This window comes from Poecile atricapillus, chromosome Z (assembly GCF_030490865.1).
Source record: "Poecile atricapillus isolate bPoeAtr1 chromosome Z, bPoeAtr1.hap1, whole genome shotgun sequence".
Classification (NCBI taxonomy): domain Eukaryota; kingdom Metazoa; phylum Chordata; class Aves; order Passeriformes; family Paridae; genus Poecile; species Poecile atricapillus.
Window position 1 is genome coordinate 124845371 of NC_081289.1, and position 21125 is coordinate 124866495.

Here is a 21125-nt window from a genome sequence, read left to right on the forward strand (position 1 = left end):
CATGGTACCATCCAATCATTGATAAAACCATGTAACAGGTAAATCCATCTAAAATCAAGAAGAAAATTATGTTCTCTTGTACTTCCTTTAAAACCAAGGTAATTCTTCTTCATTAAGAATATGAGAGAAAATGAAGTATCTTATTTTCTACGATATCTTGTTTTTTAATTTTATGACATACAGCAATATTTCACAAATAATTTTTTGTTTTATAAAACAAATGGAATAACCTTCCTTAGCCAAAATCTCTCCTCTGAGGACACCTAGCACACATCAGAAGACAAAAAAGACAATATAAAATAAGTAATGCTTCAAAATTAGGTAACATCTTACAAGTTAGCTGCTAAGCTCTGGGATAAAATCCTTAGTGAGATTCAGCAGTGGAAATGATTGAGAGATATATTCTCTTGCATCTGAAGTTTTGCTTCTGAAATTTCCAATTCTGCTGATGCCTGAATTCATCTTTTATTTTTATGTTAAATTCAATGGTCCTAATATAGCACTTCTGCACAAACAGTTCTTTTTAATGAAGTCAGCAGTATTTTTATACTTCTGATGCCACTTTCTATTTTAATTAAAGTTGTACTGGAAAATTATATCAGCAACTGAAACATCTTCATTATCAAGAGTTAGTAATCCAGAGATGCATTATTTTTGTTACAGGTGTGGGCTAGAAACACTAATAAAAATGTTTCAATCAAAATTTTTCTTATTTTAGGAACTTTGTTGATAAATGCTACTCTAACATACACATTGGGTATTTATTTGGAAAAGCATTCTAAGTAGCCTAAGGAAGCACTCCCATACAACTTGCCAAACAGTATGCTGAGTTTGAGGACTGAACCCAAATTAATAAAATATATGTATCAGGCAAGGAGAATTTCTACTCTCTGAGGTTGCTCCAGCCCAGAAAACAGTCAAAGCAGCTTGAATTATCTATTTTGCTCTTTTTGTTTTGAGATCAATAGTTACAGTCTCTGCTTCAGGTGTGGAATGTCAAAAGCAAAAATAATTAAAACCACAAAGCTATCCTGTCACCTATTCCAAACCAAGAAGAAATGGCATCTCTTCTGCTACAGAAACAATCTGTGTTTTGGATCCTTGTCAGTTATCTACTTATTTAAAGATACTTAAGAATCATAGAATACCAGACTGGAAGGGGACACCAAGGATCACCTGGTCCAAACATTTTTTTGCAAAAGTATGATCTAGACAAGATGATCCAGCACTGTGTTCAGCTGGATATTAAAAGTGTCCAAAGTTGAAGAATCCACACTTCCCTGAGGAGATATTCCAACTGTCAGTTGCTACCACTGAGAAAAATTTTCCTGTTGTGTCCAATTGGAATGTCTCCAGGAGTAACTTCTACCCATTACCCCATCTCTTTCCCATGTGCTTCCTTGTAAACCTCCATCTTCTCTGTAGCCACCCTTCAAATACTGTAACATGGGGAGGGATAAGGCCTCCCCAAGCCTTCCTTTCTCAAGGCTGACCAAACCCCGTTCCCTCAGCCATTCCTCATGTGCCAGGCTTGCCAGCCCTGTGATTGCCTTTGTGGCCCTCCTCTGGACCTCTCCAGCCTGCCCACGTCTGTGCTGGGCACCAGGGGCCAAAACTGAGCTCAGTACTCCAGGTGTGGCCTGACAAGCACTGTGTGGGGTGGGATAAGGACTTCATCTCTGCTGGTGAAGCCCTTGTTGGAGCCACCCAGGACCTGTTCCCTTTCTGTGCCGCAGGAGCACACACATCACTCAGAGGCAGCTGAGTCCACCAGGAGCGCCAGGCCACTTCCCACAGAGCTGCTCCCAAGCTGGGTAGATCCCAGCCTGTGCTGCACTCCTGGGTTATGCTTTCCCAGGTGCAAAACCTTACACTTATCCACACTGACCTTCACAATGGTCTGATTAGCCCACTATTCCAGCTTATCCAGGTCTTTCTGCAGGGTGCCTCTCCATTCCCAAGTGTCCTCTTGCTCAGACAGTTTGCTACTATTGCAGAATTTCACTAGGATACATTTGATCCCATTTTCTAGATTACTTTGAAAAATAAACAGTGCTGGGCCCAGTATCAATCCCTGGGGACACCCCTTGTGCCAGGCTGTCAGTTTGAAGAGAAGTGATTGACCACTCCCTGGGTCACCCAGGTTCCCACCCACCCTACAGACCCCTTGCCTAGGCCATAACACAGCAGCTTCTCCAGGAGGAGGCTGTGGGAAGTAATACTGAGAGCCTCAGAGAAATCCAGGCAAGCAATGTCCACCACTCACCCAACATCAACTAAGCAGGCTGCTCTGTCATAGAAGGTAACCAGGTTTGCCAAGCTCAATTTGCCCTTGGTTAATCAATGCTGGCTTTTCCCAGTCATGTGTTTCACCTGATGTGCAATAGCCGCCAGAAGAATTAATTCCTTAAACTTCCCAGGGGCTGAAGTAAGATGGATGGCTCCATCACATTTTCCTGGATCCTCCTTTAAGCTCTTCTTGTAGGTGGGGGTAACATAAGCCTTCTCCCAGTTTTCTATGACATTCCTTGAACTACGTGACTTCTCAAAGATTCTGCAGACTGGCCTCACAATGACGTGATCTGGCTGTCTTGATCCCTTGGGGGATATCATCAGAGCCCCCCAAGTCACATGGGTCAAGCTCCAGCAACAGCTCACACATCACACATCAACTCTGCCTTCACTGACAGCAGATTTGTGTTTGCATCAGCCTGGATTTTTGTTCCTGACACCTGGGGCCCAGCAGTGCTTGTAAGCACAGAGGTGAAACTGCTGAGAACCTCTGCCTTTTCAGAACTGTTGGTGACTGATTCACCTCTCCTGTTTAATAGCAGGTGAGTATTTTTTTCTGTTTACACTTGCTATTTATGTACCTGAAGAAGGCTTGTTTTTTGTATCTCTGGCCAATTTCAATTAAAGCTGAGCTTTTGCCATTTAACCAAACTTTTGCACACCCTGACAATGCCCTTGTAGTTCTCAGTGGGTATTTACCCATTAAGAAGATAATACACAATTACCAAATGTAACTCCTGCCATTCCAGCCTGGGTACTTCTTAAAATTTGAGAATTTACAGTACTCAGTACAGTACTCAGTACAGTACAGTACTCAGGCTTTAGACAGGTATACTACACAGGTAGTATCTTCCACTTGAGATGACTTCTCTGCCTTGATATCTATGGATGATTTCATAGTATATTGTTGTAGTGTATCTAAAAATCTTGGTATATCCCAAGGGAAAAACTCACCTCCGGTCTGCATAATGTTAGTCCCTACCTGAGAAGCTTTTCCCTTTCCCCTGTCCCATTGGCTGTCATTTCCCTGTATCCCCTGATCACCCCCGCCCCCTAGTATAAGAGATAAGACCCAGGGCATTTTGGTCTTTTTCTTGCCCCGCATGGATGACATGCAATAAAACCGGGACTATTCCAGCAAGTCGGAGCCTCCTGTGTCTAGATACTTTGAGTCCCTGTTGTATCCACTCCAGGAGCTCTCCCCTGCCCACCTGTGTTCCCTGAAGAGCTGGACTCTCACCACGGGGGCTAGAACAGAGGGGTCCCCCCCCCCCCGGGGAGAAGATTGCAGCAGTATATCTCTGTCCAGGAGAAAGTCTGTGAGAGACAGTTATCTAACTGAACAGGCTAGATTTTTCTCTAGTATGCAGATAATTTTTTTCCCTGTAATGAAAACTTCTTTTCCTGTGATCCTAGATAAGTCTTGGAATTCATTAGTAAGTTCTCTGTGTTTTCTCAGTGATCATTAGTCTTCTGTAAAAACTGAAGGTGGCTTTGGATGTTTCTTTTTTCTTTACAGATACCTCTCATAAGGGGTCTTGAATTTCATTTTCACACATCTTTGTTGTAACAAACACTTTTCTAACATACAATTTTTTTACCACATCAGGCTTACCCTTGCACACTAAGTTCATGTTACCTAAGTATCACACCCCTCACCTAAAGTTTTCTCCCAAAAACCTGATTAACTGCATTCCAACCTCTATATCATGTTATCTTTCTATCCAGACCAAACAATCTATTTCTAACTTCTCCTGACTTTAAGACATACAGGGTTCTGGGTACAGCTCTACTGAGAACTGATCACACTGGATACCTGATGGCATGAGAGAAGGGCTAAAATGAAACTAACTTGTGATTTAAGCAGTTTTTGTAAGAAGTCAAGCAAACCCAATGTAATCCTAAGGAATGAGAGAGGAAGGAAAGCCACCAATGTCAAACTTAATCCACACTTTCACCAAGGACTAAGGTGGTTAAGTTCTAAAAAACCATCCTGGACCAGAAGGTCCCTTTTCAGGTTAGGGCATACTGCTGCATGTCTCCAGCAGAGCAAAGTGCATAGTGAAAACAAAATGAAGGAAAAAAGAAGCTGATTTGCCAGTAAATTACATTATCTTCAGATGTGGTTTTTTTTTCTATGCAGATTCACACTTGTTCAATCTTCCCCTTGTGCATTAAGTTCCATTAGAAATGGTGAATGGGCCTATGGATGGGCTTATCCAGGGTTTACCATGCTTGACAGGAAAGTGAACTACCCTGTGCCTGTATAAAGAGGTAAGGCATAAACACACTTGGGCAAAAACACATTCATAATGTGAACATGTACACAGACAGCTTATCCATAACACCTCTCAACTTCTGATGATTTTTCTTACCTGTAGGTAATGTGAATTCTTTTGTATAAAAATAAAATTTAAATGTAAGAGAAAAATGCTATTAATGCTATTAAGTTTAATTGCACTATATTTATTAACATTTTACAGATAGCTCATTTAAGCTCTGTTACCTCTATGGGACTTAATTCTGAATTTTCAATAGGATGAAAGTCTTACTTCTTGACTAAGCTTAAAATACAAACCCACACTTTTAAAAATTTACCAAGGTGAATAAAATGTATTCCTCTTGGTGCATTCTCTTAAAACACAATGTGTACTTTGAGACATTTCCCATAATGCTTTAGGCCATTTCATGTTTATAGAATCAAGTAGTTGTTGTAAAACCCTTCTGTGACTAATAATATTTGTAACATGTTATACATTATGTGGATGTAAAATTCTGACTAGATTTCTGGTATTTTGCCAGATTTTGGTAGTAACTTATCTGGGATATTGAACCATGACTGGTTCTTAATAAATAAAAAATTGAATAAAAGGAGAAATACAAATTGCTCAGTTGTTTGCTAAGTGCTTCTCCCAAGTTTAAAGTATACATCTTAGATAATGTGCTGACTGAATTCCTGAGGACAGCAACACTTCAGGAGAGGCGAGGGAAAGGATAAGTTTTGGGCCTGACAGTGAGACCAATCAGAATGTATCAGCTCTGCCAAAAACAAGTCACCTTAAGAAGTCAACCTAACCAAAATCTGGAAATTCAAGTGGGACAGCACAATGAAGAAAAACTAACTTTGGCTTCTCAAAAATCCTATTTATAACAATAACTTCGGAGTTCTACTGACATCTGGGGTATTGGAGCGTAAAAACGCTCGCTCGCGGTGAGAGACTTCTCCAGGGTCAAGCTGTTCAAGTATAAGCAATTTATTATAAGGGTAAAAGGAGGGGAGAACCATGTCCGCCACCAGCCTCGGCATCCACGTGGTCCGGGGGAGGGGAGAGAGAACAGGTAGAGCAGGGGAGGAGAGGTTGGATGGGGGAGGGAGGGAGTAAGAGAGCAGAGGGAAAGAGGGAAAAAGCAGAGGGAGAGAGCAGGGAAGATGAGAGGGGTAGGAGCAGGGAGAGGGGGCTGAGAGTTAGGAGTGGGGGAGGGGTAAAGGGGTAAGAGGGAAAGGCTAAGGGGTAAGAGGTAAGAGTAAAGAGAGCGAAGTTCTTGTTACAATCCAATATATCTTTTTCTATCGTGAATATTCTAATTCTTAGTAACCAATCACCATGAGACACACCCACTAAAGAATTTACATACAGCCTATGCGCTTCCCTATATTAACATACAGTGTTGCATTTTAGATTCTACAAAACCTTACAAGTTCTTTCCTTGCTTCTTGACCTTTGCATTCTCTATCAGCCGAAGGACATTGTTTTATCAACAGGGATTCTCCTCTAGCTGGCTAAGCTATTGTTCTTTGGTTAACCAGTACTCAGTATCCTATGACTCAAAGCTGGCTTTCATTTCTACTTTGATTCTAGCCTTCATATTTTCAGAATCTTTTGTTAAACAATCATTCACAAGGTTTCCCTGTTTCACCTTCCCCAACACTGGGGATCAGTAGATCAGTTTCTACCTTCTACAGAGAAAAATACGGCCTTCTTCAACAAGAAATCAAAGGTTGAGTTTATCTTCTGTCATATAGAAAAGCATCTGCCTGCTCAATTTTCTTGTAAAACTTCGTATATCCCACAATCACGCAGTTAACGAAAACTATTTCAGGCTAAAATGTTTGCTTAATTTAAAAGTACTTTATCCACTTGCTTTTACTTTCTATTTGTGGTTTAGAAGGCACTAAGTCTTTGGCATTGAATTACATTGGATGGTTTTACACTTATTCCCTGCATAAACATGCAACAAGTGTTTTTGCTAAGATATGTTTTACAGAATTTTAGTTTTAAAAGGAAAAATTAAACCAATCTGATTTGTGTATTAACAGCCATTCTGCTTCACCCAGTTACAGTGAATGAAATCTAAATAATTGTGTTTGGTGAACATATATCTCCTAGAAGAGGTTTCACATATTGCTGGGATTCATCTTCACTGTTAAAAATATTTTCTCTTTGAAATGACTGGCCTCAGCTTCTGGCTGACATTCTCCTACTAAGGAGTCTTTAATATGTGATGGAGATAACTAGAGAGTAAAAGTCATCTTCTGCTCTTTCTCTAGTTTTCATATTAGATCAGAATGGCAAAAGCTTTCAAACAATCTAAATAATTCATAGTGACAGCTTTTTTTTTTTTTTTTTGGTCAGTTCCTGATAAATTCTGTCACTGGTGATTTTATATTATTATTTTATATTTTTATATTCCTGTGTAATGCCTGAAGCACTTAGACCACTACTCTGTTCTGCAGTAATGCCAACAAGTACTCTCAACAGTTAGCTACTGTTAATCCGTTTTATATATCCTCTATTGATACCATATAGTGTTATTTTAAATGAAAATATGCAGCACAAAATCAAATATATAAATCTCTACAATCACCCTCAACAGGCTCATAATGGCCATAAATGATTACATGAGGGCTGTCTGAAAAACCCTTGTTTTTCATAAAATCATTTGCACCCTATAAATTATACTCACTGTTAGTTCTTCAGCAACAGAACAATATTTATGCCTCATTGCTGTTTCACTGAAGTTGGATTTCAAGCTATGTGACCAAGAGTCACCTATTTGGTTTTTGAAGACTAGATCTCATTAGCAGTGTTTTAGTACAGTAGCATATGCCCAGTTATCCCAAAATGAATACCACGTCCTCACCACTAATTCTTGTTAGTTTGTAGGGTACAAGCTATCCAACCCTACTCTTGCCACATGAGTACTCTTAGCAGGTATTGCTTAATATGCTCCTCACTTAATAGACTGGAAAGCACCCCATTGTTCTCACATGACATGATTACATCACTTGCTTCTTTGTAAATACAGAAGAGGAACTGAATTAAAAATTGTCTTGGTTATTATTTGCCATATTAGCATTTCCATCCACTAAAGGGTCTGTAACACAAGTGGTATTTATTTGTACTTAACACATTAAGCTATACATATTATTTGCTATAATTCTTTCATCCTTTTTTTTTGCCTCGACAGTGTCAGCCTTCTTTTTTTTTTAGCACTTTTTATTTATTTAAATTTTGAACACTTTACAGTTCCTCATTTTATAACTATTTTCTACTTCTGGCCACACTCTCTGTTTTGTTTATTTTTAATCACTGTTTTTACTGGAAGCAGATTGGTTCTTAGTCAGAATTTTTCACAAAGATTTTTAACTTGCAAAATTGTGGGATTTTGGCCAGTTGAATCTCAAAGACATAAACTTTTAATTCACAATTTTTTTCCCAATAATTTTGCTCCTTTATTCTCTTAACACTGAGATTTTAAACCTTTTCAATTAATCAGAACTATAAAGCAAGCAAGCACTGGCTGAATCTATTCTCTGTTGATCAATACTGAGCAAAATTAGGTCATGATTCTTGGTTTCTAGGCAACCACTTCCAATTCATTTACTTAATTTGTCTTTATCTATCCTAATGAGTTCTAAAATTGACTGTTGTTTGGGACTGCACCTATGGTAGTATCATCTACACTTTTTACACAGGCCAGTGATGATTAACTATACAGGATTTCCAGTACACGCCCCTCAGACTGAACTTCCCCAAAAACTTCTTTACTCCCACCATGAGAATCTATTATTTAAAATATATTAACAAAGAAAGTGATGAAACAAAAAATTAATCCCCAGATGTCAGGAATAAGTCAAGTTCTTAAGTAACAAGCCAGTGTATAGTCTCATGTTCTTTGGCTTGCAAGTAAAAACAAAAATTTGTTCACAGAAAAGCATGTCTTGTTTCTAATTCATAAAACAATGAAAAACATTTAAATAGCCTTCACAAATCACTATACATCAAGTTAGTCTTCTTCCTCTTACCTGCCTCTGACATCCACTTCAACTCTTCTACAACTATTGTCAAAACACTCTTCTCCAACTTCATCCTTCCACCTGACTGCTTTCCTTCCTTTTCCTCTGACTTGAGTACCACATAATTAGCTGATGTCTAGCCTCTCTAACCCCTAACAGTAATCACCTATCATGCAAACAGCTCTTACACTTCTGGAAAGCCTTCCAGGAATCTCCATTTAACTCACCTACCTTGCCCTACCCTCAAAGGTAGTTGAATATAATTTCATTTTTTCATAGAGAAAATAGCCACCACATTTCACACAGCAAAGTTTAAACCTCTTACTCAGACTTTTTACCATTTATGTAAAAATTACCACATGACTTGCAGGAAATCCAGAAAGAGCCTAAATGCTGTACCTATGTCACACAAATAGCAGTAGCAGCTGCTGAGGCCATCACTTAGCCATCTTGTAACTCAGCCACATGCTCAAACCATTCGATCCTTCACAGTGAAGCAATGGAAAGAGAAAGCCATTGCCACTTGCTCAGTGATAATAGGCACTCTCCTGAGTTTCTGATTTTACCCTTTCCCATTCAGATGAAGTTTTTGTTGTGAAGCCAAAGTTGAATTTGAATTCCTAATACAAGAAAGTAATAATCCTAAACACAGTGAAATTCTAAGAAGATACAATATTAACCTTAAAAGGCATCTGTTTGTTACAGACAAAAACTACAAATTACTTCCTCATTTATTATAGTGAATACTTAAAGTTGGTTTGGAACAAACTCAGGCTTTCATAGAGCTTGACGTTTAACTCAGGGGAAGCCTAGGTCTAGCAACTCTAGAATAGGTAGGACTTTGTCAGATACCTGTGTTTTGGCATGGTTTCATATACGTGATTGTTTCTGGTAGTGTCAAGATCATTAACTCACGTTGGCAAAGCAGAAGAAGTGTTTCCTGTTTTATTGGGGGACTCCATGTCACAGCCTTAGAATAGCGTCAGAGAAAGTTTTTCCCATACAAAGTTTTACACCTATTATAGACAGGTGCAGAAACAGAAAAAATGTCTTTACCCAGGTTACTTTTCCATTCCAAGATCAGGTATTGAGAGTAAAAACATGAACATAAATTTTATAGACTCACAGAATAAGTTTTAGTTGGAATAAAAAAAGTAATTTAATCCAACCCAAATTTAATTCACAAGGCTCCAGGAAGCCAATATAAAACTTAGCAGACAAGTTCGATATGTTACCACATTAAGATTTTCATAAGCACTTCAGAACATACCCATTAGTCTTCTCTGTTGAGTGTAGTGTTAGCCATAGCCATCTGATTTAATTGCTGCCTGATGAAGGAACTGGCTTCTACAAAAACAAATTACAGCAAATCCTATTCCTTTGGAACAGATATGGAACACAACACTTTCATTTGTGGTTACAACATGGTTTAGTTTTCCCTCCCTACACACATGGATATCCATTTGCTGCTGACATAACTGTACAATTATGCAGGCATTTTCACACACAAGTAATAGCAGACATTCTCCTGCACTTCAGCATCTTGGCTTCTCAACACTGCACAATACACAAACATACACACTAAAGAGTAAGAAAATTAAAAAGTCAATTAAATTGTCATAATTACCATCAGTACTGTTCTAACTCTAACTTTTAAATCACCACATGACTTTTTATCACCACATATTTTTGTCCATATACTGTACTTACAATTATCTACCTTGATCCGAGACTGCTGATTTATGCAGAGAAAGGTCTCCCTCATGTGGAAATCTGCCTACCAACCATAAAATAAAAACTGCTTTTTGCTTCTTAATAAAGGTTCCATTGCATAGGTTTGCAGATTAATTTGGGGAAAGTATAATTTAGTATATTTTTTACAATGTTTTCATTCTTTGGAAATATTATTACAGTGTGAGAGAAAAAAACATGTTGATAAGAAAGAATCACAAGAATTTTAAACATGTATAAAAAGATGGCAAAATACCGTAAGCAAAAGAATGTAAGGGAAATCAATCTAGGCAAAATTCACAGGTTTTGGGATAATCTTATATCCATCAGTTTTCTCAGCTTTCCATTCTACCCATGCTGAGTATTGTTCAAGGTCTTCTCATACATGTGATTTCCATGTATTGCCTTTTCAGAACCCAGCATAACTGTGGCCTAAAATTGCAACTGACTATAAGAGTTAGATTTGTCTTAATTGTGTGGTCTGGTAAGACAAGAGAGTTCATCTGTTTTGGCTACAAATAGTTATGATTCCTCACATCTAACTGGTGCAGTTCAAAGGTAAGTCTATTCAGATTTTCTATTTCGGAAACTAATTAAACTAATTTTTAACTCCCCAGTTTCAACATTTTAAAATAAAAAAAAAGGCAAAAAATGAAGCTTATCACTCTGAGAAATACTCACAAATTGTGAGAACAATCTAAATTTCAGGTTTTTTCCCCTAAAACAAATGGACATCTTTGACCCAAAGTGAATGATATCAATTTTCTTTTGCTGAAAAAAGAGTCTTTTCAGTTGACCAGGCAAATTTTCTTAACTCATGGTTGAGCAAAAAACTATAGACCCCTACCATGTTTACAGCTGTGGTCCAAATGTCTAAAATGTATTGGGTAGTAAATAAAATTTAAAAGCTGTTTGTATATATGCTGTAATAGCAAAACCACAGTAAGATACCTAAGACAAGAAAAGTGCACTTGGATTAACAGTTTTATTAGGATGATGTAGAGTTGGCTTCTAAAACTAATTTTTCCTAATTTTGCATAAAAACTGCAGATAAATACTTCAATTACTTTCACACTCCTATAGCTGAAACTATTAAATCTATTGCACTTTTTTTGTAGCATTTCTGCATGCCATACCAGAAAGGAACAGAAAAACTTTTAATTGGCTTTTATCATTCCCATTAGGGATATTTTATTTCCTTCCTTCCTTATTTGTATGTCAAAATACTTAAGAAACCAACTGAAGCCATTATAATTGCCCAAGTACAATATTTTAGTGCCGGTGTTGATATAATTTGGAAAACAAAGACCTGATTTGTGGTCATCAACAAAAAGAGTGGTGGAATAACAGAAAAATCAGCCACAGATTTTGGCTGATTTTTCCCTTTTTAGTTACACTATATAAGTATATAAATGGTACAATGCTTCAGAATTAGGTCTAAAGTATGACAAAAACATCTCTGCTGTAAAGGTATCTGGCGCAGGTTCTCAGACTTCAGATTTGTCAGGTAGCTGGACTGAATTCAAACAAAGACAAAATCAAACACTTCCTATCCATCAGAGACACTGGTGAGCCATCAATACAAGAGAGAATAGAGAATACGAATGAATCTGTTTCCTTTATTGCTGGTTGTATTCTTTTTATCCCCTTCAGTTTTAAAATTAGTTCACAAGACATAATTTAAGCGCATGTCTTAAAAGAGAAACATGGCATTAACTCCTCATATTGATTAGTATTAATTCATATTATTTCATAACAGTTTAAAAAAATTACCATCCAAATTCCTCAGCTTCTGCACATCTCAGAATTTTTTCCCTGATGTGCTGAATTTTGTAGTTCTATGAATTTTTGTTTTAAAAGTCACATTTTTATTTATACAATTTTAAAAAATCATCAAAAAATGACCCAGTTTCCCTAGAATTATACATAGCTAAAATGTGAAATACACTGATATTTCCAGTTCAGTCCATACTTAAATGCCATTACAGAAGAATCATAACTTTACTGAACATGTAATCCCTTACTCAATAGGAAAGCTCTTTGGCTTGGTTTACGCTTCAAGAAATTTTGTAGCATATCCATTCCATCCAAAGATCCTCCAGGTTTCAAGATGAGGTTTCTGTATTTCATCCCAGCCTGACAGAAGGTAAAGCAGAATGTTAGTACTTCTTATCTTGCCCCTTTTTCTGTTGCATATTTGCTGCATATGTAAAAATCTACTAATGATAACTTTCCTTCTACCAGATTTTCCGAATACCAAATTAGGATATACCAGGATATACCATAAGTATAATATAAATCTGCTGGAAGAATTCAAGAGAACAGAAATTTGACCAGTTCTAATGAAATTATTTTCCTTGTGGTTTTACACTGGTTTTGAAGGTACAATCAACATTCTATAAAGCATAACAAACACACAACCTCTTCAAAATCTTCAGTGAAAGACTACCCCTGTGACTGACAAGCAGGGAGAGGGAATCCAACATCCTGTCTCTAACTGATGATTTAATCTGTTTGGATTACAGAGATACTTCAGAGATAAAATAGGTATAGCACTGTAGAATGGCATGGCACTAACACCCATATAATATACACAGTTGTACACATCATACATAAAAACACATCTAACCCACCTATTAAAGTATCTTAGAGAAAGTAAGACTTAACTCAGGTTTCAGGAAGAAACATTATTGCTTCAGAAAGAATGGATTCCTTTAAAAAAATCAATGACGTTTCTAAGAAAACAAGTAATGAGGAGTTTCTTAAAAAGAAGTTGTATTTTATGGAACGCATATATCTGGAGAATTCTGGGCTTCTGAGACATGATTACAAATGAGAAAAATGTTATTTTGCATGCATATGTCCCAGGGCTTCTGATACTGAAGAAGGCAACGTTCTTCCTTTTAGTCAGTGTATATACACATACACACTTCCCCACAACTCAACAAGACCACACTGCTTCCTCATGACTTGTTGGGGGGTTTTGATTTTTCCTTTTGTGTCTTTGTCTCATGGAATTCTGTCCCATATGTTGCTAGGAAACAATAACTACCAATACTTAAGAAAACAAAAGATGTAGCTGGGTGTCACAACGTTTGATTGAAATAGCCCTGGCTAGGAGCAGGTTACATCTGACAACACAGAGAAAGGTGAAGAGTCCCGGGAGGTTTGGGGCCGGCCTTTTGGTCAGTGTGGTTTCCGAGTTCGGGGGAGCTGTTTGCCGTTTGCTGCTCCGCCTGCCCCCTCGGAGCTCAGAACCGCCGTGTGTGGTGCCCACCCTCTGCCCGCCTCGCCTTGCCGCGGCCACTCCTGTGCGCTGGACTCCGAGATCCCGATGAGGTTTCCCTGCACTGTAAAGTCTGTTTTTGTTTTTTTTTGTTTCCAGGCTAACTGGGGGGGTGATCCGGAGCCAACGTGTCGGGTGTCCCCCTACACCTCTGCGCGGGAGCTCAGCAATCACGACCACTTGCTGCCCGTCCCTTCCCGACTGGGCCGAGCCGCCATCTCGGCGTGGTGCCCGCGCCACAGCGCCCCCTGCCCGCCTGGTGGAATCCCCGCCCCGCCCCTTCCGGCGGGAGCAGCAGCGCCCCCTGCCGGCCGTGCCCGGAGCTGCAGCGAGGGGAGATGGATTAAACTGCAGGGAGGAGACTGTTAATGGGGTTTTCTGTTCTTGTTTGTTGTTATGGTTTGTTTGCCTTGTCATACATACATACCAGTAAAGAACTGTTATTCCTTTTCCCATATTTTTGCCTGAAAATCTCTTAGTTTCAAATTCACAATAATATGTAGGGAAGGGGGTCATATTGTCCATTTCAAGGGAGGTTCCCACCTTCCTTGGTGGGCACCTGTCTTTCAAATCAAGACATGATTGTACTGTAAAAACAAGCAAAGGTGTTTTCACGTGATGGGCTTCCATGGCTTAATTGAACTACCATTTGCAGTGTCTGAATTACAGCTGGAAAAATCTAAAATAAAATAAATATAAATAATAAGTTTTAAAAAAATCACTGAAGTGTTGGTCACACTTCACTAATTCTTCTAGTTCGCTGAACATCAGCAGCAAATGAATATATTGTTCTCTGTAGTTTACAAGTATTTTTTGAGTAGACTTGAGTCTTTGCTATTGTCCCTTCAGAGCCAGAATACTGCTCAGTTCTAGGGAGATCAGAGGTTAGTTCAGATAATGTGCAAGAAGTGAGGAGTTTGGCTACCAATTAAGTTAGAGTTAATTGTTTGTGGAAGAATATTAATATGTTCCAGTCTCTGAAATTAGGTTGTATAACTGTTGCTCAAAACAGGAGAAGAGGTTTAATTCAAAAAGGAAGAAGTAAGCCAAATTTCTATAAGGCCTAGTCATAATACCTTATTTCCTTTTCTGCTGTTCTGAAAACTAGTCTAAATCTAGATATAATGAAGTACAAGTAACTACAAAAAACACACTGGTATCTATTTGCTTATAAAAAATTGTCCCATCCTGTGGGATGTTATCATACTTGTTTGGGTTAAAAGAGAACTAGTTTGAAGAGATAACATTGAAGAGGGAGAGAAAAAAATCTCCACAGCTATCCCTGAAGTCATATCAGCATTCACACAAAATGTTTGTGTGCACATATGTCAGACAGTGAGTGACACACATAAATAATCACTTTTCTGCCTCACTTCTTAGCCTGAATAACAGGCTTCACAATAAAAGAGGCACTAGTTTTCTTTCAGCTGTTCCACAGAGATACTCACTTTTAGCATAATTAGTTTATTCTCAAAGCCTCCCATAAACAGACAAAGAAAAAAGAAATTCTCACAGAAAATCAGAATAAAAGACATCCCTCAGGAGAAGTAAAGGTAACAGAACCATTTTGCCAAACTATGGCTTAGGGCTTTGACTATACATTCACTCAAAACAGACTTTTGAGACTAGACAGTAAAACTGATGGAACAAAATTATGATGGCACTGGAGGGAGGTGGACATGTCAGAACAAAAAAACTGACACGAAGTTCCACAGGTTTGGCACCAGCACCTTTAACCATCTTTCCCAAATGCTAGCAGTTATAAAAGCCAGCAAGTCTGAGTCCTCCATTCAATATCATTTTAAGATCCATATGAACAACATTTCATTGAAAGTTCTTTTATTTACTCATTTAGCTTGACACTTCTTCTCTACTGCTCATTTATGAGTAACGAGATTCCCGAGGAATAAGCAGGTAGGCTTATTCTCGTATGTACCTGCTATGAATCCCTATCCCTTCAAGGTCAGTCCTAACCTCCCAACCCTGTGTTACTTCTTCTCTCAAACTGTGAAATTGGCTGCTTTTCTTCATAATACCTCTTTTAGGTTTTGTTGGCCTAACCACTGCCTCAGTTTCACAGTCCTACCCCATCTAATCTTTCGACTCCCCCTCTTTGTCCAGATCAAAATCTAATCTTGTTTACTGTCTCCATCCTCCAGAGGGATAGACAGTTCTAGAAAACTGTGATAAGTATAGGCAGAAAAGAAGGCAAATTCCAGGAGAGTCAAAGGATAGTCATGCATTTTCTACTCTTTGCTTTATTCTTCTCTTGTATTCTTTTATTGAAAGGAAGAACTAGTGCTGGAAGCTGAATCAAGAATGCAGTTAAGAGGATCAGAAAACCCCAAAGGTCTTTCCCAGTATAGAACTCATCTGTCTCATCTGCAGCAGCTCAACTCAAGTCTAATACTATAATCGCTGAAAAAGATTGCTAGAATTGGCAGGACTACTAACCACATCACTAATGATCCATTTTTTCTGCTGGAGGCAGAAGAGGCTGAAGAATTACTTTAGAGAAAAAAGACACAGTAAGTCTAGAACCTCTTAATGATTTGGAATTCAAAATGGACCTGGGATTTAAACCGAAGATGAGACAACTTTCATATCATGCTGTGTTGTGAAAAGCTCAAAACAAATTCATTTTCTAAATTGTAACTACATAAAAGGACCACAGGGTTAAGGTACAAAGAATGTCATGGAAATGTAAAAGAAACAGAGCACCACTATCGTACAAGTTTAACCAGATGAATATACATCTGCTTTTGGATCCTGCAATGGAGGAATGTTTTTTCAGTCTAAAATTACAGAGGAAAGCATTAGACAAGGCAACACAATATCTCAAAAGTACTGCAGTATTAAATATATGGTGATGTAAGAATTGTATTAAAATCCAAGTGCTCTAGGAAATTTTAAGATGGTTTCCTTAAAATTACTTTTACACCTTTTTTGATTTTGATCTGAACTCAACAGGTACAGAAGTAGTACTTGAAACATTATACTTAGGGATCATGATGGCAATAAATGTGGATTCAGAGACAAAGTGCAACAGCAGAAAGAGTTTAGCAAAAAGTATTCAGCACCTACCTTTGGATTCATTATTCCTTCTTGCTTAAAGCAGCTGTAAAAGATATCCATGGAAAACACTTCACTCCACAGGTATCCATAGTATTGACCATCATAACCACCTGCCAAATGTCCAAAAGTAGCTGGCATGTTTGTTCCTTGAAAAGTAGATTAACATAAAGTTATTGAAATTAAATACAGTTATTTCTTTGATGCATACAGTACTTCAACAATAAATTAATAAGGAATTTATATCAACTACTGTAGCAGTGTGGCAAATGGATATTGTTACTGCTACCAGTCCAAAGCTCCCTTGAGAAAGCCGCTCAGGTTGGCACAGTCAGTCACTGTATCCAAAACTCATGCACCACCAAGGACCAGTGAAGAAAGACCAAAAGGGCCTCCTGTATGGAATTCCAGAGAGGTTTATTGCAACCCCACCAAAGGGATCCACTGACCAAAGACCAAGACATTCTGCAGTGTCTCAGGTTAAGTATAGGGTCAGACACCAATAGTCATGGGGCACAGGGGCAAGGCAAAGGTCACCAACCTACAGGGGACAAGGTAAATTTACCTAGTCTTGCATAGCACCTGGGGAGAAGCATTTTGCCTCATCCTAAGCAGTCAGGCTTTCTTGAAACCTGTGGCAGACTTCCAGGGCATATGCCCAGAAATTCCCCTAGCAGGCTCAAAGGCTTGCTCAAGCTACTTTGAAACTTTTAGCATAATGGGTCTGAGTATGCCTCAAATTACTGAACATAGTCTGTTGAAAACGAAGGAAACTCAATTTCCCGTTTTAGGTTACTTGTACATCCAACACAGATGTGACAGAACATCTAAAGTAGAATTCACATTGTGACACTCTAAAATATATCTTGTAAAAGGCTAAATTTTATATTTACCTTGTTCTTCCTTCAGAAGAGTTCATTAAGATCATCCTAAATTCCAAAATAATTATTTCAGCTCCATAAAATAGATTATTCCATAAATAACTCTGTTTTTTGTATGCCAAGCATTATTGAGAAAGAAAGGCATGTTAAATCAAACATGATTTGGGCATGCTGTATAAAAGCTTCATACTGACATACCTGGGGTGGCAGGAATTCCTAGAATCTCCATACAGTATTTAGCATATTCGTCTGCTGGGTCAACAGACAGCTCTGTGTGCAGTGCCTGGTCAACTTTGCTCAGAACAATCTGACGGAGGGTTAGATGTCCTAATTGGGTAAACACATTTAATTAACCAGTATCAAAATAGCTGGAGTTTCATTTGCATCTTTCCTTCAAAGATCTCAACATGCATACTCAATTATTAGAATTTTTGAGTTTTATAATTTCCATCTCCACTTACAAGGAGTTGAGAAGAATAGTTTTAATAAAGGAATTATGCTAAACTCCCTCTTCTTGAATATTACTTTCCTCATTGATAAAAACTAAAATAATGCAGATATTTTAAAAGCAAATTTTAATTTAAGCTTTTCTTTAAGAAGCTACAAGATATGAACCTTTAGTCAGACAAAATGCTTATGCAGCTAGAGCCTGTGCAAGCCACAAGGACAAAGACTTCTTCTTCAGGATAGGACAGCAGTATGAAATAAACACAAGTAGTTTAATGATGACTTGATACCATAAATGGGAAGCTCTGATTACAAGAATAAAGAGGTGGGAGTGACAGAATAATAATGACATGATAGGTAATGACGTGAGATTACAATCTTAGTTTGGAGATATACATGTAAGGTCTACAGCTATGCTGTCTGGGATATATTATGTCTGTTCACTAAATTTGCAAGTAACTTCCATATCTGCTAAGTGTCGCATGCAAATCAAATGTAGACGATACATGTAGATATACAGTGTCTTGTACAGTGCCTGGAGTACACATAAGGTTAAAAACCCCACAAAAACCACACCAGACCATAACAGACTACCCTCCTCCACCCACCACACACATGACCAATGGTAAATGAAAAAAGCTTATAGGTAAAAAAATTATATGGAGAGGAAAGATATTTTAGTCCTATAGGTGGCCTGGAAACTCAGAGCTGCTACTCTTCCTGCAAAGAGTTCTATCTGTCATCATAGCCTTTTCTAGTGGGGTACCCACACAAATAAACCTAGAAAGACAGTGGTAAGTGCACACACAGAAGAAATTTAATAGGCTTGTTGTGTTTGTCAGCTTTTAAAATCATATACTTCTATACATATACAGTGGGGAGAAAGGCAGAGACATACCTGTATTAGCAAGTCTAGAGGCAGCAAGTTTCTCCAGAAGAGTGTCTCCAACATGGGTTGCATCTTTATAATGTCTTGACAGCTGTTGTAGTGGCTCTTTTTCCCACACCCAGTTCTCAAACATTTGTGAAGGTACCTCTACAAAGTCTGTTTCCACATTAGTTCCACTAAACCTTGCAAAATCAGTCTAGAAAAAAAAAAAAAAAGCCTTTGAATTAAATTAAAATAGAAGGCAGTATTTTTTGTAGAATATAATATTTCAGATGTCAAAATTTCATCATTTTTCATAAATCACAGGAAAAGGAATAATTTGAGCAGACCAATAATAATAGTACTAATTTTTAAATTAAATTTAAAGAAAGGAGAAAAAAATCAGACAAAGGAATAAAGTAGGGTACTCAGTAGTTATATACTGCATTATCTACTGGTATAGAACAGTACTTCAATTTTTTTAGGATTATTCATTTTTACCTTTTAGGCTACGACGGCAATATAAATGTTTTCATACTGTCTTGTGACAGTGATACAATTTGTAAATTATTACAGATTTTTGTTGTGTTTACCCCAAAGTAAAATAATAAACTCCAACTATGCACTTTAAAAAGTTTATTGTACTGCAGTCTACCACACTGATTAACTTTACTTAACCAACTTATTCTATTAAGCTTTGCTCTATTTGTCATAATTTGAAATATATGTGGTTAAGATATAACACAATTTTTTTAGATGGACTGATAAAATAAAATAAAATAAAATAAAATAAAATAAAATAAAATAAAATAAAATAAAATAAAATAAAATAAATCCCAGCAACCTTATCCATGGAAAGTTTTCAAATCTGACACTTTGATAAAAGAATCTTTCTTCTGAAAGCCAAGCACATTAGCACTTTTTTTAAAATTTGAATTGTTTAAATTTAGTATCAGCAATGACTTCATATTTAAGAGGTTCCCCCAATATCAATTTTGAAGAAAAGTTTGTGCAGCTAAGAATCTTCATTAAAATATACTCCAAATCCAAATATTTCTAAGAAGTCACCTCTGAAAGACAGTTATTCAAATACACAGAAATTATTTAGTCTTATAGAATCATAGCATCATAAAGGTTGGAAAATACTTTTAAGATTATCAAGGACAATGACCAACGCAGCATCACCATCATATTCATCATTAAGCTGTTAACCTATGTTCTCAAGTACCACATTCAGACATTTTTTGAATGCTTCCAAGGATGTTAATTCTACCATTTCCCTTGGTAGATCATTTCAAAGATTTTTTTTCAGAGAAAAAAAAAACCCTCTAAATTCCAATTTCCAATCTAAACCTTCCCAGGTGCAACTCAAGCCATTTCCTCTTGTACTGTCATTGCCTGGGAAAAGAACCTGACACCGCATCTGCTCCTTTCAGGCAGTTGTAAAGGGCAATAAAGTCCCCCCAGCCTCCTTTTCTCCAGGCTAAACACCCCGAGCTCCCTCAGGCACTCCTCACAAGACTTGTGCTCCACACCCTTTCCCTGCTCTGTTGCCATTCTCTGGAGTCACTCCAGCACCTCAATGTCTTTCTTGTAGTGAAGAGTCCAAAACAGGATTTGAGGTGTGGCCTCACCATTGCCCAGTACAGGGGGACAATCCCTGCCCTGCTCCTGCTGATCCAGGCCAGGATGCCATTTGCATTATTGGCCACCTGGGTCATGATGCTCAGCTGCTGTCACCAGCACTGGCAGGTCCTTTTCCTCTGGGCAGCTTTGCAGACACTCTGCCTCAGCCTGTGGGGCTGCCTGGGGTTATTGTGACCCAAGGGCAGGATCTGGCACTGGGCCTTGTTGAACCTTATGCAACTGGTCTTCCAGATCCCTTTGCAGAGTATTCCTACCATCACTCCACCCTTGTTCTTGTAATGAGTCTACCCCCTCTTGCCAGCCCAATTTTATTTTTTTTTTCTTTCTCATCAAAATACTAACAAAACATTTTAAGTGCTAAAAGAATTCTCAGTTGTCCTCTCTAAGAGCTGTTAATATTCTTACAGTCCATCCTCGACTGGGAAATAGATCCTCACAGGATTACAGGCTTTTAAACTTAGTTTCTTGCAGGCTTACAAAAAAAGTGTATATAATACAGGACATAACCTTGAACTGACATTTGTGTCACATCCATGTGTCTTCCTGTCATGTCTTCAGAAGAGCAACACAAAAGGAGTAAAACTTTCATCAACTCTTGCAGGC

The 21125-nt window shown here is 38.0% G+C and overlaps 1 protein-coding gene across 6 annotated transcripts in view; it reads right to left on the bottom strand.

The window, feature by feature from the left end:
* Window positions 1-11292: 11292 nt before the first annotated feature.
* The window catches only part of NLN (neurolysin), a 38159-nt gene continuing 28326 nt past the window's right edge, over window positions 11293-21125 (bottom strand). For all 6 annotated transcript variants that reach the window (XM_058828241.1, XM_058828245.1, XM_058828244.1 and 3 more), the window contains 4 exons: window positions 18906-19092; window positions 17759-17887; window positions 16692-16828; window positions 11293-12457 (listed from right to left, as the gene is read on the bottom strand). In XM_058828241.1, coding sequence (XP_058684224.1) covers window positions 12323-12457; window positions 16692-16828; window positions 17759-17887; window positions 18906-19092 — 588 coding nt within the window. In that variant the 3' untranslated portion in view covers window positions 11293-12322. The remainder of the gene's footprint in view (window positions 12458-16691; window positions 16829-17758; window positions 17888-18905; window positions 19093-21125) is intronic.